Source organism: Bacillus rossius, chromosome 7 (assembly GCF_032445375.1).
Source record: "Bacillus rossius redtenbacheri isolate Brsri chromosome 7, Brsri_v3, whole genome shotgun sequence".
Taxonomy (NCBI): domain Eukaryota; kingdom Metazoa; phylum Arthropoda; class Insecta; order Phasmatodea; family Bacillidae; genus Bacillus; species Bacillus rossius.
Window position 1 is genome coordinate 63408134 of NC_086335.1, and position 19454 is coordinate 63427587.

The 19454-nt window shown below is 33.7% G+C and overlaps 1 protein-coding gene across 28 annotated transcripts in view; it reads left to right on the forward strand.

Annotated features, from left to right (window-relative positions):
* The window catches only part of LOC134534196 (longitudinals lacking protein-like), a 287153-nt gene that overhangs the window by 152439 nt on the left and 115260 nt on the right, over positions 1–19454 (forward strand). Inside the window, exon 5 of one of the 28 annotated variants that reach the window (XM_063372388.1) lies at positions 14940–17470. The exons of 25 other annotated variants lie outside the window; for them this stretch is intronic. In XM_063372388.1, the coding sequence (XP_063228458.1) occupies positions 14940–15202 (263 nt within the window). In that variant the 3' untranslated portion in view covers positions 15203–17470. Of the gene's footprint in view, positions 1–7188; positions 11397–12388; positions 12743–14939; positions 17471–19454 lie in introns of those variants that run through there. 2 more of the 28 variants (XM_063372406.1, XM_063372383.1) reach the window with 2 other exon arrangements.

A 19454-nucleotide genomic window follows, 5' to 3' on the forward strand; every position in this document is an offset into this window, starting at 1 on the left:
CTGGTTACACAGTATGTCGTAAGAAAATTGAATAATGGACAATAGGTGAATATGCAAACACACAGAGAGCAAGCCAAAATCAGCCCATGTCAAAAACTTAAAAAACGTGGATAACACAGAAAATTCCACGGAAGGAACTAGTAAAAATTATTACAGCACATATGGACACAGAAGGGTGATTTATTTATTTATTTATAAATTGTGACATGTACACCAACACACTGAGAAGAGATTACAGGGGTGTGCACGGTACAAAAAACAAATACAATACACAAGAGACATCACAGACAAAGGACACAAAACAAAAAAATTCAAAAACAAAAAAATTAATAAATTCAAAAATACAGAAAATTAGTGAATTTAGAATAATAGTAAATTTAGAATGCCAACAAACAAAGATACACAATTTATTGAGTTGACTGCAAGTGCTACTAAAATAATTTACTAATTGGTTAAGCTTGTTACTATTAGGTCTAATCTATTATAATGAGAACACATTTGCGACAAGAATAATGAATACTAACAAACAACAACTTTGAACAGCACAGCAACAAACGGACCAACCCAACGATGATTCAAAACAGATCATCTGGACAGCACGACGACAATACACCAATGCACATGCGAACCCAACAATGAAATCAAACACACATTCTGACAACACAGACCAAACAAAGTAGGCTTCTTCAGACACAACAGTAGCGACTTCTGGGAACTGAGAACTGTTCTTGTTCCCAGGCACGAACAGACTGCTAGAAAACACAGGAAAGCACGTGGTGTACTTATCTTCGACCCACTCTCCTGGCGCGGCCAATGATGGGCGAGCAGGCCTCTGATTGACCGTACACCTGAGAGCTGATGTTATTGGCTAGTGTCTTGCCGCGGAGGTAGTTGGTTTGCTCTTGTTTTTGGTGGTAACTTGGATTCGGTTTTAATTGAAGGTACCCATATTTTTTTAAATTAAATACTTTGTTTACTGGTAACACTGTTTTTGCTGACAATAAATGCTGATTATTTTATATTCCGTTTATTTGGGTGTTCTTCCTATATGAGTGGAATAGTATTGTCACAGAGTATTTTATGACTGTTTACGTTGGCTGATGTTGGTTTCTTTTCTGTGTGTTTATATATTCTTCCTTTTGTCCTTTATTGAGGTTTCTTATGACATACAGTGTAACCAGCAATGGTTTATGGCTAAAAAAATCATTATAACTAAATTAAAGTGTATTAAATCAAATAATAAATGAGGTATGCTTACACTACTTTACAATTATATATATATATATATATATATATATATATATATATATATATATATATATATATATATATATATATATAATATCCATAAGTAATAAAAGCTGGCATGACATAAAATAATTTACACTGAGATCTCTTGCTATTAACTTTCTAATACAATATCATTCAAATTACATGAAGCTATTAGTTATGATGAAGATAGAAATTTTTCGATAGACCAATGAGTGAAGACATGCTAATTTAACTACCAACTTCTCAAGTATTATGGCTATAAATCACTAATCTTTTACACTTTTTATTGAAGTTTCAGAAAGTCAAATAGTAAGTCCATAACTTTTTGCTAAATGCTGTTGTCTTTCCTACTAGGGAAACAGCACTTTAATGTTGGAAAGCAACTTAAGTCCAAATAACATGCATGCAGGATGCATTGGGATTCACAATAATTTAAAAGCTTTCTGTCTGCATTAATCTAATTAAACTTAGTAACATTGTTTATTTTATTGATGGAATAAGTAACACATACTGTACACGTTCTTATTGAAACACATAAATTGCAATTTTACTCTCAGACTCTCTAACTAAAACCCTTACCCTAAATCTAAATATCCACCCAATCTAAGTCCTACTTTACCAGCAACCATGCATAAGATTGCCTAAATTTTACAATTCTTTGTGCCAGAAATTCTAAAAAGAGTTTCAGATAAATTTACTAGCTGCCAAATTAAAATGTTTTAAGACTTGGATACTCTAATACTCAATTAAAATTGCATCTTTGCCTTCTGTGGCTCTTATGTTGAGAATATAAACAGAGATTTTGGCTTAAATAAATTCAGCATTTAAGCAAAGTAGGATACATCGTACATGAAATATTTATAGTAAGTGAAAAATTATTTTAATGCTTGTCGTGTGACTTTCTACGAACTTGGATATAGGGTCTAGGTTTGGACAGATAAATAAAATGACATGTATAGATCTCTGTGAAGCAATCAATGATGTCTTCCTTCAGGTTTTGTTTGTTAATACAAACTTCATTTATGCCCTGTTAAGAAGAAATTTGGATAAATAATACAAAATATAAACTTTAGAAAATATATTAAATCAATCCTCTATAATGATTTGTGTCAAAATTTGTTACTGTAGTTCCAGTGAAAATGTGTGTAAAAATTTTCGGTGGTTAATGTACTTTTTTTTTTCCATAATGATTCATTATACAATTTATTGGAGTTCAAAAAAATGTTAATTAATCTAATATGTATATAAAGCAAGGTTGGAAAAACCCAGTTTTTAAAAAACCAAATAACATGATTTATTTGGTTTGAACCAGGTTTTTTTTATTATATTAGTTATTTTGGTTCTCAGCATATTCAAATAAAAACCATACAACATCCCACTTTCTGCCACTCATTTTGAACCAGAAAAGTCATAACAGCAAAGAACTGAAGTCCAGCAAATCTGTTCATCTGATTATGACTTAACCACAAAAAGGGTATTTCGGTAAATATCATTTTTATTCCTGCAAAGTAAAAATAAAATTACAAAAATACAATTTTCTATTACTAGAGATGTTCCTGTATTTACCCTGAAAATTTTGTTATAAATACTATTAAATATTTCTTATGGTTGCTTAGGAATTACTAATTTAAGATGTAGCTATCCTTACCTAACCAACCCATGAATTTACGAATTTTTAATGTAGCTATACTGATTTTACCAAACGTCCACAATATTTTAAAGTATTTTTTACGTCGCTAACGTAACCTATGAATTGTTCATTACTACGTGATTCAAAACACTACTTTAAATTAAATGAAAAAAAAAAACTTTCTTAATTCAATGATATTTGGACAAAAAATCAACAAACAGAAAAAATATAAACATTAATATTTCGTACAACGGGAATACACCGTCATATTAACTACTTTTATTATGAAACAATACCGTTCACTAAAGTTCTCCCAACACAGGTAAACAATTAATGGCGGTGGCGGCGGCAATGCACAGATATTGAAATGTGAGCAAAAACTGGGATTTCTCAGAAACTATTAGAATTTTATTAATGCTGTTTTCAGGGTAAATACAGGAACGTCCCTAATGTTGGAAAATGGTATTTTCGTAATTTTATTTTTACTTTGTGGAAAAGCCGCAACGTAAGATATATTACAGTATTTCCCCACAGGAGGAAGATTCTACATAGAATGGGTGTTTCCCACAGAAAGGTGATTTGCAGTACAGTCAGGAATTTCTCACTAAAAAGGATTTTTTTTAAATAATAAATTTAATTATTTCCTATTTTCTTTTACTCTCATGACTACAACTTACTAATTAATTTAATTTTAGAAGAGTATTTAGCTGGGTATAATTTACAACTTATTCAGATAATTTAAATCATAAGATCTTGATTAGTATATGATTATCTGTTCCTGTATTACAAAAAAAGATTAATAAGCAAACTATTGTTATTAGAGCAGAATTAAAGAATCCATTAAAATTTATTAAAATATTATATTTAAAAATACATTAAAAAAAACACTTGATTTAAACTGTGGTTTAAACCATTGTAGTTTAAATCGGCCAAAATAAATTACATCTGCCTTCAAATAACTATAAAAATTATATTTAATTAGAATATTCATTAAAACAAAGTAAGGATTAACAGTAAAAACTTTAAAGGTCAGAAAGAATAGGGGAAGTTAATTTGCAGTGGAAGAGAGAGGAATTTTTTAATTGTGGGGGGGGGGGGGGGGGGTTGATTTTTAGATAAAAATATAAATAAATAATACAAATTTTAACACATGTATATTGACACCTAACACACTAACTTATGGGCCTACAGTAATGGCCGTAGGTAATGTAGCTTCTCACACAGTAACATACTGCCTTCACTGATATTTTGCAGATTTTTTTCATATCTTTTCATATCACTGCTTTTGACATTATTAGTTTGAGTACCACTGTATTATGCAATCTTGATTTTACATTTTCTTTTGCAAATGATACATTTAATTAGTCAGTTAATAATACAACTGGAAAGTAGTAAGTTAACTGATAATTTCTCAAACTGAAGTCAAATATGCTGTAACAATATTAACGAACTGTAACATCAGTAAAATAAAATCTATATACATAAATTGAAATGTGTAATTTTCAGCTGTTTATCAACACTTATATGTAATATTTACTGGAATGTAGAAAAAAATTAATGATTGAAGGCTAATGTGTTATGTAACATTGCGTACACTTCACGCCAGCTTATAAATAATCAGTAATATGTGATTTTCAGTATTTCATATTATGATGCTTCAAAATTATTTACTGTTATGTATATGATCATGTCTGAATGTGTTTGTATCATGGTCCATTTTGATTTTGTTATATTTTATTTTATTTTCAATGAAATAGGAAATCCAACCTAACTGTTGATAATTATCACTGTGCCTACATTGACAAACATTACAAATGACTCTTGCAGCATGATGATCTTATGCAAAATCATGATATGTACTAATCTGTGTGAATAAGCCTTACAAGTCTTGTAAGACATAGACTGTTTTCAGTTTTAATAGCTTTATTTATTTTACTTGAATGTTTAAGTCTGATATAGCAAGTATGTAGTAGTGAGTGTATCACAGTAGTTAATTAGTCTAGTAAATATTTTGTAATGTTCTTATTTACTAAGATTGATGAAATATTTTACAAATGTATTGTGTAAGCTAATTATAGATATAAATACTACTATTATAAAACTTATCACATACATAACTACTATTTATTATAGTTAGGCCCAATCACTTCATAAGTTTGTTTTTAATGTTAACAATATTTACGTGTTTACATTAAACACATTAAAGTAATAGAAAACATATTGTTTGTTGCCTTGTTTTACTGAAATACGTAACTATCAGTCTGATTATTTTTTAGAAAGTTCTGTTGTTACTTACTATAATTTTATTTACAGTCTTTTGAATAATTTTTTTTTTACTCATGTGTTTTTTGTAGAAATATGTTTACATTTTGGGAGTGTGAATAAACATTAAATGAAAAATGATGATCTTTGAATGCAATTCTATTTTTATTTTAATAAAAGAATCTATCCTATTTATGTAAGTTATTCCTTTCGATCATAATCTATGATTGTTTATTCTCATATATTAAAATTTATTTTAAAAAAAAATCCTTCTATCCCTTAGAAGCAAACATGAATGATTTTCCATGAGAAAAGGGCAGCTTTAATTATTGGAACTACATTTGACATTTGTCAGGATTAGAACTAACATATTTTGGCATGCAGTGAGGTTTCAATGTGTCTGTTAACTTGTATATAATACCAGCTGCAGTACCTAGCATTATCCAGGATGACACAGGATGAAGGGGACATTTTTTTTCGATATTATGTGTAGACATCAATTATCGTTTTAATTTGAACAAGTGTGCAAAATAATTTCTATCACTGGCAGAACCAGCAAACGTTCTGTCAGTGTATATTTATTTACCTCTAGGTATCTAAAAATCAAAGGTATGTATGTATTCTAGAATCTACAAAACTTTCTAGAAAAAAAAATTGAAAAATGAAATATTACTAATACTTAAAAGGTCAAATGTGCAAAATTTCATAGAGATCAGATTAACGATGCGTTAACAACAAAATGGCAAAATATCAGCACGACTAATTATATTCTGCTTTAAGGATTGTCTTTATCTAAATCTCACGGAGACAGTGATCTTCCTCGTCTTCAAAGGTCAAATGTGCAAAGTTTCATCGCAATCTGATGAATGGTTTAGGAACACACAGGGGACAAACAAACAAACAAAAATTAATTTTCATATATTTATAGAATAACCGGTAAGTCTGTTTTCTGTTAGTCGACAGTAACAGGTGTAAATATGGGAAGAATCATTACATTGATTTGAAACTTTAACATTGTTTATTTAATTAATTAGCTTATATTTGAAAAATTATTTTTTGTCATTATTGTGAATTAATTATGGTGAATAATGAAAAAAAAATTAGTTTTCATATTGATAATTATGTTGCAAACACATGGCTATCATGAAAACTGCCATAGGCAGTATGTATGTTTGCTGTGATCTAAATTACATTAAGTAATAATTATACACTCTGATTTATTGGTTGGAAATTATTTGTGTGAGGGGTTATCAACCAGCTGTAAGTTCTGTTTCCGGTTGTCATTAGTTGCCAAGGAAGACCCACTAGCGGTCATAAGGACTTGCTGGAAGTTGAAGTTAACAGTTGGTTTTTATTTACATGCACACTGACATAATCTGTAATATGATGTTTTAGGTGCATCTGTTTTAGTTTGGTTTTTCATAAGGCTTGTGAAAGTTATTTTAAACTAAACATACCTAAGTGGTAAAATATACATGGAAATTACTAGCAGTCCCTTACATCACATCTATCAAAAATATATATATATATTTTTAAATTTTTTCTTCTTTGCAAACTACTTAAATAAACTCCATTCATTCTTGAAATGACTAGCTGTACAACAAAAACAAATAAAATATAATATTTTTTTTTTATGTTATTGGTTGCATACATATAATTACATATTGTCTATGGCTATTAAAATCCTCTTTGGCTGTATTCGGTGAGGTGACATACTTTTGTGGTGGGGGGTCATTTTGTTCAATTGAACTATTAATTTACAAGCATGTAATACCTAAGTGGTTCAGAGCCTGCTGTTACCCTGATTTCTGTTGCCTTTCCGACGTCCGTACTTATCCGTCTAGGTAAAATACAAACTACCATATTTCATAGGCTATTCCCATTGTTTTCCAGTACAGTTTAGGCTGTTAAAATAGTTCTACTGACGTCCACTATGTCGTGCAGCAGCAGGTAGTAACCGGCCAGGGGAGGAGTGTGCCAGGAGTCAGGAGAGGAGTGTGTCTAATTGGTGATTTCTTTTCCAGGCGAGGGCCGGGAGTGCGACTGGATGGCGCTGCTCCTGGGAGAGTCGGAGTCGCCCAGCCTGCGGGGCGGGGGCCTGGCCGCGGAGAGCCACACGTGTGCGGCGTGCGGCAAGCGGTACCAGCACAAGCGGTCGCTGTGGCGCCACTGCAAGTTCGAGTGCAGGAAGGCCCCGCACTACCAGTGTCCCTTCTGCCCACGCCGCACCACGCAGAACAACAGCCTCAAGAAGCACATCCTGGTGTGTCACCGCGATGCTCCGTGTCAGTCCTGAACACTGGCCACTAGAACAAAACAAGCAAGCTTCAGTTCTGACTCTTGATCAAGAAAATACCGCGTAGGCATGTGACTACCTACGAAACATGCAAGTTGTGTAAAACTACGGAAACATTAATTGTTACATGTTCTGGTACGTGATCGTATTGATTTTTATTTTTTTTTTTGAAAATGTGATCTGAATTACTGGTGCAATATTGATATCAGACACTTTTTAAACAGTAATGCTTATCTGTATTTTTCTTTTCTATGGAGCATCTTATTCAAACTTGTTTTAAATACCATTGTACTGTTTGTTAATTTTTTCTTTGGTATTCTCGTAAACTATAATTGACGTTCGATAATTCGGCAAAACGGCTATCCTGTATGTTCATGGCTTCCGATTGTGCCAAATTATGGCCCCGCCTACCTAGGCAGAAAAGAAACCATGCAATTTAAAACACCTTAAGATTTCAGTGTGACTTCTGTTCACTAAAAGCATTTAAGAATATGCTAAGGCGAATGAGCAGTTCTGTTTCATTATTTCATTTTCAAACTATATTTATAGAAGAGTAATAATGGGTAAAATTTGTGGTTTCAGAATAATATTTAGGCACAATTCACATGGTACAGATTCTTGAAAGCACTCAAGGGACTTGCATTACACCTTTAACCTCATTTTCCCGCCATTTCATGTTATGGTTACTACTCAAATCTCGTAGTTACTATGTATGATGAGAAGATTGCATGCCAGTCCACAGTCTTGCGTTCAAAGACAACACTGCGCTAGAAGCACAAGCGAGCGTCACATGAATCATGCTGCCTCACTAACACACTTCATCTCTGACTAGGCGGGGCCCTGAAAGATGTTTCTCTATATTGGTCTTTACTGTAAAACTTCCTTTGTTTTCATGTTAATACACACACACACACACACACACACACACACACACTTACATGCATACACACATACATACATACATACATATATACATATATATACACATTTATACATATGTACCTACGTTCATACCTATGTATATACATTACATACGTATGTGCATACATACGTACATTATGGATATAGCTATTATGAATGTACAGTGTATGTTCTTTTGCAGAACTGGTTTTTATAAATAGTTGTAGGATTTTCTCACACATTCACTTGTTGATTGTATTTTCAAGTACAGCTACAATAGACTCCAGCGATGCATTCACATTATCATTGGAAGTGTAATTCCCAGTACGGGCCTAGGCTTGTATGGTGACTAGTGCCAGAGCATTTTTCATTTCTGGATTCATGTTTTATAAGCACATAGAGGCAGCTCTACTAAATTTTGTATACTTCTCATGTGGTCGGTACTTTTTTTGTGTTCATTTTACTGTAGCGAAACTTGAGGTTGATCAGTATTTTATTTGTCAAGAGAAGTAAAACATTTTTTTTTTCTGTGCTGTGAGCTTTGATCTCAAAATATTGTTCTTTTTTTTAACAATTCTTTGTGAGATTTCTGGTTTACTGATTTTAACATAGTCAGTGTTATATGATATTTTTTGTAATTAAAATTTACTCATGTTTTATAGAATACTTCTCTGTTTTTGTGGTTTGTGTTGAATTTGGTGTTGTAAGTTTTTGTTTGTGCAGATCACCAGCTTTCTTGCTAAACAAGTTGTAAACCATAGGATTGTCAGAACATGATCGTAATGAAATGCCCATCTGATGATTTTGTTTGGTCGTACTTTTAATCATACGGCCAAAATAATAATTCCTTGAGTTCTGTAACTGTACTAACTTTTTTTTGTATTAATAGTTGTGACCACAATGTTTCATAAATGTATTTTTATTTACTGCATTCTTGAATAATTTTACAGATAAACAACCCTAAGCCTTAGAGGAAGTTTGCTGTGTGTTAATTACCTGTGATGTTAATTACCTTGTGGAGATCCACTGTGTAGTGTGCCTAGTTTAAGCCTATGAAGCACATTTTGTCTTCTCCTCTACCTTGGTTGTCACATGTCTATCAGTTCCAGGTATTCATTTGCTTAAATTGTCTAACACTATTGTAAGAGCATGAGTCAGTGTTAGACAACTTTGTACAGTAGTGGCATAAACAATATTCGTGTGAAAGGATCAAATTGATTTGGTCAAGAGACTATTCTATATTGTATCATTTAAACCTTCATGCAATGGGGAATTTTGATTTAATGCAGTTTTTTGGGTATGAGCCACTGAAATTTTGCACTGTTTGTCATAAATTGAACTGGCAGGGCCCTTTCAACACACATTAAAGAGCACAAAAATAACATACAAAAAGGTGAAACTCAAAAATCTAGATTTGCCGAACATGCCTGGGACAATAGCCATAGAAAACTCTGGGACAATGCTGCACCACTGTTGCAGCAAGATCACCCAATTAAAAGGGGAGCTCTGACATATATAAACCCATAGTTTTCCTGTGTCCAATATCAGTCTGTTTGTGCCTGATGACAGGAAAAGATGCCAGTTTCCGAAACGTCGCAACTGTTGTCGTTGGAAGCCGCCTGTTTCGTCAGTGCTATCGTCGTTGTGTTCTCCATAGTACTTGTTTATTTGTTTGTTGCGTTGTCCAGGTTTGTTGTCTACCTGCATTTAATCTGTTTCGTCATTGTTAGCCCACTGTGTTAGTCTGTGATGTTATATATTATTTTTCATGACGTAAGTTCCTTCAACGGAATTCTTGTACTGTATGATATTTAGAGGAGGTTGAACATTTTTTGTCCGTGCTGTTGCCGTTGTGTTGTCCATAATACTTGTTCAGTTTCATCGTTGGTTCCGTTTGTCTGACATCAGCTGATTCAGTCTTGTTTTCTGCGAATTTTTTATCTTCATAATTATATTTATTTATTTTTGATTTTCAGAATTTTTCCATAACAAACAGTGCAACACAGTAAAAAAACTGCATTAAATCAAATATTATTCCTGCTTGACAAATGACTAATTTTTGTGAAATAATATGTATTTAATTTAAAAATCTAGTACTTTCTGTCTAAAATTACAACCAGCTATGTAGATAAGTTCAGCAAGTAAGAAAAAACGTGTAGAGAAAAGGGCCTGCGACTTGGATTTACATGCTGCACCCAACCTGACAGTTTATAATGTTTGCAAGCAAATAAAACATTTTTTACTAATATTTTATCAGTGAAGGTTATGAGTATCCCAGAGGTGCAGATACAAGTGGTGATTGACACAAAAATAATAGAAAACATGTTCGTAAATCAGCAAAACATGCCATGCCTGATGAAACAGTGTTTGACTGAGTTAAGAAAAGTTACATTTTTAGTAATAAAATGTTATTATTATAACAAGCAGATTTGACTTGCATAAAACAGTACTGATTATCAGCAGTGGCATGTAGCAAGCTATAGTACAGGGGTAAAAGACAAGACTCTCAATCCAAAGGGCCCTGGTTCAAATCTGGCCCGATCATCAAGATTTTGGTTTTGCATGTTTTTTTTTTGTTTTTTTAATTCAATCCAGGTTGGTTCCTAATTACTATGTTCTATGACTATTTCCTACCCCAGAATCCCTGTTATCATCTGTAATGAAATTGCTGTCAGTAAGATGCTAAGCACAAACTTTAAAATAATCAGATGTGATAGAATAAATGATGTGGGAATATTGTAGGCCAACAAAAAAAAAACCTTTATCTTAATAGCACCTTCAGTTGGCGTTTAGTTATCAGCGAGCAGGTTTGTATTTTGCAAATTAACCTCAATACCTTTAGAAAATGATAATTTAAATACATTGTTTAGCTTTATGAACAAACATTTTAAAAATAATTAATTCGAGAAACAATTTTTTTTAAATCTATTTTTTTTTTTTTTTAATATTTTTGATCACTATCATTAAAAAAAATTTCAACTTTCTCATGTATTTGTAAAACAGGCATTAAAATAAATAAATTAAGGTTTCACACTTGGACTCTGACCTTGTTTGTAATCCTGTGTGCACCATTGTCACAAGAACTTTTGTGTGTTGGAAGCAAATGCAAAATGTAAATGTTCGTCACATATACATTAAATCCCTGTTAAGATGGTTCTGTAGGTAATTAGAAATTTAGACTTATTAACAGGAAAATTTTCATGAAAAGGGTAAAATTGCTAACAATTTTTTAAACTTAAAGAAAATTTTCTTAAGCAGGATTTTCTGTATATGGTTTCAACTCACTGGTGTTAAGAGAAGAAATCGAAGGAAAGAGAAAAGGAGATGGTAGTAACGTGTGCAGGGAATGGAGATATGTGGAGTGTGGAAAGTAGACAGGAGAACGATGCAAGACAGAAGGAGGTGGTGACGTTCTACCTTGTCGAGTTGGCCGGAGGTTTCGAAGCAGCGGTGAGCGATGCTGGCGGCGAAAGTTATTGTGTGTTCTGTCGGAGAGACGAGAGTTTTTGGACTGCTGCAGTTGTTTCCAATTTGAGACGGTGCAACGATAAAACATTGGATTCCATTTGGGTGGGCTCATGTTCCGGCATCCCTCGTTTAGGTTTTCAGTGGCTGGAGAAAGTGTTGGGATCAGGGTGTCCACAGTTAGTACTTTCGTACTAGATCTAGTACTTTTATAAGTTTTTTAGTGATCAAGTACAGATCTAGTACTTTTTTCTGTAATATAATACTATTACAGTAACTCCAATATGTTTTATTATTAAGCGTAATTATTTTTAAAAAACTATGGAATGTATGTGTGTGTTTGGTGTGATTATATTTAAGTTAGAGCATTGCGATGTCATAATAACTTCCTAAATTGTTAAAAACCATAACAAATTATAATTTAGTACTTTTTTCTCGCCTAAGTTGGTACGAAATATTTTTTTCCTTGTGGACACCCTGGCTGGGATGTGGTGCTACTGTGTGCTCGTCTCGTGTGATGTAGACGGGACGTGAAGCGGGCACGGTGTTGTTTCCCCCTGCAGAAGCGGGCGACGCGTGGGGCGACCGGCCGGCGGCCCCCTCCTTCTTCCGCCCGGAGGGGTTCCGCTGCCAGGCTTGCGGCAAGCTGTACAAGTGGCGCACCAACCTGCAGCGCCACGTGCGGCTGGAGTGCGGCAAGCCCCCGCAGTTCCAGTGCCCGCTCTGCCCCAAGCGCTTCAGCCGCCACGACGTGCTGTCCTCGCACGTCAGGTCCGTCCACCGGCAGCTCTTCCGCCGGGACTGAGTCCGACCGCACTGAGACAGCTCTGGCGCACAGTCACGAAGATGTGTGTTTGCTCCACTCAAACTCTTTTAAATGGACGTAGTTATGCAAAAAGGAACCAACCCACATGAAACCTATTCTGAGTATTTTGAAGTTAAAGTTAATCATAAATTGAAATTCTCCTGTTGATAATATAATGTGGGTATAGTTTTAATGGTCTAGTATAAAAACTGATACAATAATAGCAACGGCGGTATGATCAATTTTGTACTATTTTAGTTTATGTATTATCAAATAAAATATAATAAAATTGTGGGTTGGTTCCTCTTTGCATAACTACGTCCAAATATGTTTACCGAGCGACCATTATTTAGTTTGTGTCAGTGATGCACGAAATTGCTCTTGTCGTGAGTGATCGTCTAGCGCCAGAGAGGCCCACCCTCATAAACTTCACTTTGTTTTTAATTTTAATTTTTATCTAGTGATTGATAGCTGCGTTGTTATATTGCTCACCAGTCGAGCTGAGGTGTTAAGTCTTCACTTTCAGTTTAGCCTTACACAGTTCCCATAAAAATTTCTGTTTATCTGGTGTCTGTATTGTTCGGGGTGTTTCTTCACGCAAGTTTTGTTTGAAAATAAATGTTTATTTAGTGTTTTAAAATTTTTATGTAAATATAGCAATTAAAAAAGAACTAAAAATAGAAAAAAAAGTTTTTTTTATAGATGTGATTCATTTGAAAGATTGTAATTTCATGGTTTTTTTTTTAAATTGAGATTTTTTTCTTATTTTTTTATTTTATTGTTTTGAATGATTTTTCTTCTCGCACTTTGAAAAAGTTTAATCGGTTGGTTTTACTTGACAAGAAATAGTAGTAACCCTACTCTTTAGTGCTAATTATTTTCATACACATAATTTCTCTACCATGTAAAATGTATTTGATGTTTTGTTTAATAAAACATTCTTTGTAAAATTATCACCATTATTTGTCTTAACTACCACCTTCAAGATTACATTGTGAACAAAATGTTAACAAATAATTTTGTTCAACCTTCTGTGAAGATATCAGTACTGCAAGCTGTACTTCAGTTTTACAGACAGTTTAAACCACACTGTCATAAAATTATGTTGAATGTTTCTCATGTGTTTCAGGATTTGTTTTTTCTGAACTGTAAAATAGTTGCCTTTCTGTGAACACTACCACAATAATCAAACATTCATCTTAACTACTTATCAAATATACCTCTTTTTGAAATGAAACACCTGAAAATAAGCAAACAAAAATGTGCACTTTTAATAAGTAGTTCTCATTATATTGCAATGCCAATACTTCTTAGTCTGTTATATATTTTATACATTATCTTGGTGTTTTATTGTGTGCTTACATGCTTGTCTGATTCTGTGTTACTCTAGCACTAGAAGAAGTTACTTAATGTTTAATATTTCCGAACTTAGATAAGTACTTTTTGCTTAATGGTTTTTTGAACATAACTTATCTTTTATGTTCGTACAAATTAATTGTGTGATCCAACATCCATACTTTTTAAAATGGCATCTTGGGGGACTCGATAGTCAATCATTTGGTTGTGTTTCTTAACTCTGACTATAATACAGTTCCATTTGAAGAAATTCGCTGTCACTTCTGCAGCTTTCATAGCAGTATCTTTTGGGTACTGTGTAAAAGGTAGGTCTGAAAATATTTATATCATTAAATAAGTTTATTCATTGGCTGTTTACTAGACTCATATTTACGAAATCATAAGTTCAATTCATAACAGCATCACAGAAGGGTGGTGTTCTTCCATATGATGTTCCATCCTTGGTCCTGATTAATTATAGTCCTGCTCCCTTTATTTCTACATTTCTAGCTCATTTAATTAAGTTCCTCACTAAACTTTGTCCCGTAATAGTAACGGGAACAGGTAAGTAACTTACCGTGAATCAATACCTACGTCTTATTCTTTGTTCTGTGGTTTTGATTGGTCAAGGTTAAGTTTGATGCGAGAACTAAATACGTGCATCAGGACGGAAAAAATGTTGCCTCTTACTTTTCAGGTGTACATATTTAGCTAGGCACACATCTACAGGAAATTCACTACTACTGGAAGTTTTTAAAGTAACTGTACGAGAAAGTTCTTCAAATATTTACCTTTTTCTTTTTCGTTAATTTAATCGGTTAAAAGATGCAAATCATCAAAATATTCTGTGAGTTCTCGTCCAAGTAAATTCGGAGTTATGAAAAAATGGTTCACTTGCACAGTTAGCAAAGTGAGGGTGCTTGCGGTGGGACATGCGGTGGTCGTGGCCTCGACTGGCAGGACTGCTGTTGCAGAGGGGGAGCGCTGGCCCCAGGAGACGGACGTGTTCGCGGGCGAGGGGGGCCCGGGAGGAGGGGACCCCGCGGCCCGGCCCAGCAAGTTCCGCTGCCCCGGCTGCGGCAAGACGTACTTGTACAAGTCGTCGCTGGCGCGCCACCTCCGGCTGGAGTGCGGCAAGGAGCCGCAGTTCCGCTGCCCCCACTGCCCGCACCAGACCAAGCACCGCAGCAGCCTGCTCATGCACATCCACGCTCGCCACCGGCCGGCCCGGCCGTAGCTCCCCGGGGTGCCACGCTCCGACCCCCCGGAAACTGGCAAGACAGTCGTTCAAGAATCACACACATTCTTCTCGAGATCCATGTGCCCGTGACAACCTTCTCTAATATATTATCCCTCAAATTTTAACTTCTTAAAAATTAGTTATTGATGATCTATATACTGTTAATTTTTTTTTATTTCGTAGCACTACTGCTTTAAATTTTTTTTTAAACTTCATACCTGTTATTTTCTTCTTAAGAAGTAATGAACTCGAACAAGTAGCTGTTTTACATCCATTTCTTTACAGCAGAGTGTATTAGAAACCTGAGTTGAAAGTTTTTAATTGCAGTGATGTTAAAGTAACTTTTATTTCTTCGAGCATATTATTCTTCTGTTCTGAAGAAAGCACAGTTTTTTTGATAGTGAACTTGGTACGTGATCTATTCAAAACATTTTTTTTTTTTTTTTTTAAAAGTGAAACTTCTTTGGGTGCGAGGGGAGTAAAATTTCAAGGCCAAGTTTTAATTCGACGATTTCGTGAAACGTTGTGAACAATTTTTGACGTGAATAGGTCAGAAAGAAGGTATTTGGCCAAAGAAATATATACGTTGCTGGGCTTGTTTTTGTTCTCTTCTTTGTGCGATGATTTATCGCTGGCTCAAAAAATAAAGTAGAACCGAGAGAAATAGATGAACAAAATAATAAAACAGAGTGTGTGTACATGCACTTGTTTTAGTAAATAGATATAGGTATCCTATATAGTCAGCTGTGAGTGCCTTGAATTTAATATTTGCTACCAGCACGCTCGCGTTCCTCTTTGTTCAACCAGCAGCGTAGAGAGCGCTGTTGAGACAGTCTTTGCATTTCCAGCATAGATAGCGCAACCTGTTATGAATTTAATACTTCCTTCAGAGATTTGGTGTGTTCCAAATGGCAGAATTATTTGAGGAAACAGTAACACGCACAGTTTGAATTGCCAAAGAATTTTCACTTCTATCACGTGTACTGAGTTATATGCATTTTTGTTTCATGGATTGAGTAATGAAGTTCAGTGCTGGATTGAGTCAAATGCTATAGAACTTGTACTGGGCACTCCGCCTGTTTAGCTTGGAAAAACATGGAAACCATTGACACTAGCACTTTCTTGCGAGAGTTATATACAACTTAGTTTTTTTTTTTAATTGGAGGGAAATTACATAATTACATATGACTAGGAGAAATATTATTGTCATAAGCATGTTAAGGAATTCTAAAAAAAAAAAAAGCTATGTGAAATTGGTTTCTAACCAAACTATTCATAATCTCTCTGATATAATTGCTTAATGGAAGCAGTGATAAGTAAAAAAATTAACTGATTTAAATTTTTAAAATGTTTTTGTATTGCTCATATTAAATTTTTGATTTTTATATACCCAACAGCCATTTAAAATTCTTTGTTACTTACAGAGAAAATTTTATAGAGTCAAACATATAATTACATGTCAATTTTTAGGAATGAGTAGAACAATTTCACATTATTTTGCACTCTGTAACTATTACAGCCGTAAATAACACATATTTTGCCGGTTTTGCAGTGCATCTGATCCATTATCAATATATCCCAGCTGGTTTCAATTTTGATTTAACATCGTGGTACACGCTGCGAGAACCACACATTTGCAAACAGGCCAAATTATCACACATTATTCTTCATTATTCAATTATTGATATATAATAACTAAACACTTAAGAACCGTAAAAATATTTCTTCAAATTCGTTTACACAAATATACTCTAATTGTATTAATATTTACCAAAATTCGTAACGGTAACAAGTTTCCTTCAATCCGAAGTATGAAATGAGTCTCGTTAGGATTGCTGAAATTTCAATAATTTTAGGAGAGTGTCCAGTATTTAGATCTATAGTATTTTCTAAACAAAGTTCTATACAACTCGCAAGTTAGTGCTAGTGTCCGTGAGTGTCTCGTATTGAGTTCCATAGTATTTGATTTAGTTCACCTTCTGACATCCAACCGATATTTGATGCTGTGCCTGAAAAACATTTTGTCTGCGTGTTAAGCTGTTCTGTCATGTTGGAGTAGAGCTACTTCCATTGTGTACATGTTGAGTACTGTGAGGTGTTTGGGCAATGAGGAATTTGCTGAAGCCAGATTTTTTTCGTAAAACATGCTGTAAGCTGTTTTATTTCCTTCAGAATGTTAATTACCTACTATGTGGATAGTGATCAGTGCCTCGTATATTTAAAAAATTTTGTAGTCATTTCCATGTCTGTATCCCAAACTGAAATTTTGTCTGAATATGTATAAGAAACTGTATTTTTTAATGTTTAGTAAAAGTTTAATCCTTGAACCTTTTTGCTGCTTTATGAAGATTTATAGTTATTTATGGTTACCTTTGTACTGTGTCAGTTGTAGACATTTAAAATCACACATCTGATACACTAAGGTATAATGTGAAACTACAACTTATGCTTTCTAAATATAAAACTTATGTTTATTTGAAATTTTACAAGCACCTTTATTTGATGCAGCAATTTATTTATTTTTTATTTAGATTTACCAGTAGTATTATATTATGTTGAATATTCTTGTGCAGAAAATGTGCCACTTGCTTGTAAAAATTTTGCAGTTAGTTACTTACATTTATTAAACCGTACATTTTTGAAAATGCCATAGATATGTTTTTTGGCATTCACTTTATTGAATGCTTCTGGTACTACAAAAACTATTGTTTTCCGAGCTTCAAAGAAACAATCAAAGTTGTGACAGAGACTAGATTAAAATCTTCAACAAGTCTGGCTGTTTACTATAACTTCGAAAACTCCTTTGCATTCATTTAAAATTGCTTGAATTTTCAAAAGTTCGGAGAAATTCATTTGAATATTATTACTTATCGTTTATAAGCATACCACACTATTTCTGCTTTTGGCCGTCACAAGTCAAGTGGTCTCTGTGGCTTATAAAGAGGCTTCTGAAGATGGTTGAAAACACATAGACTAGATGCTCCAAAGGTGATAAGAATGTGATATGTTTATTGGTGGATGTCTTACAACTCTGTCCTTTATAATCAGAAAGTATGCATCACGTAATTTCACTCTCTGGTCCGTGGCGATTACTCTTAAAGTAATAATGGTATGTTTGATATAAATTTACAATTGCGTAGGTTAGCCCTTAGGTTTTGTGCTTCAGAGATTAGTTATGTTTTTATACTGCACATTATAAGGCTGTGGGGGAAACTACTTCCCAAACTTCTGATTTTGAGCGATTAAGGGGTTATGTCCCATTCCAGGTCAGTAGGTATTTAATATTTACATTCCACACTCTTTAACTTGCTGACTTATTGAGTGGCTAAAGTTTCACAAAATGAAAAAATATATATTGTGCATACGTTTTGCATAATTTGCTGGCAAAGTCAAATTTTTAACATTTTATTTTTGCAGTGTGGATAAGAAGAATGAAATGGAATATAAAATTGGAACTTTTTAGGTTTTAAGTCAATCTTACTAGCTTCTATGTGATATAGTTTATTTTCTTGTAGAAAAAAAAATTATTCAATTTTACCAAACCTTTAAAAATACTCCGATTTTTAAGTTTTTGAAAGGCTAAATGAAATTAAAAAAATTTTTCTGAAAGAATTAAAACCGTATCATGCAGTAGCCACCGACATTGCCTATTTGAGTCTCAATTTATGCGCAAACAATAAAAAAGCAGTAATACATAAGCCAACAATCCTTATTCTAGCATTTCAAATGTTCCTTTGTAAATTGAAAGCCAAAAAATAAAATTTTAAATCTTGAGTTGAATAAAAAGGGTCCAGGTGGTGCTTACAATTTAAACACTGCTCAACCAAACAAACTTAACAGGGAAAGACTGACTGTGTTTCACGTATTAAGTTTAGGTTGAAGAAGTGTAGAACTCCACGTAGCAGCTGAACCCAGATGTTGCGTGATGGCATCATCACTGTATGCCTCACCACGCGTCGAGGCTAACACCAAATGACAAGGACACTGCTAGGCCAAATGTAAAAATTTGCAAAATGGATTGCAACAACACTGAGTTGAATTCAAAATGGAGGAAGCTAACAAAACGTCTCACCACACTGTTTCACGATGAAAACATATATATATACACACATACATACATACATACATACATACATATACATATACACACACACACACACATATATATATATATATATATATATATATATATATGGTGACAAATGGGTGTGTTTTTGAATTTATATATATGTTGACGTCAACCAGAGCT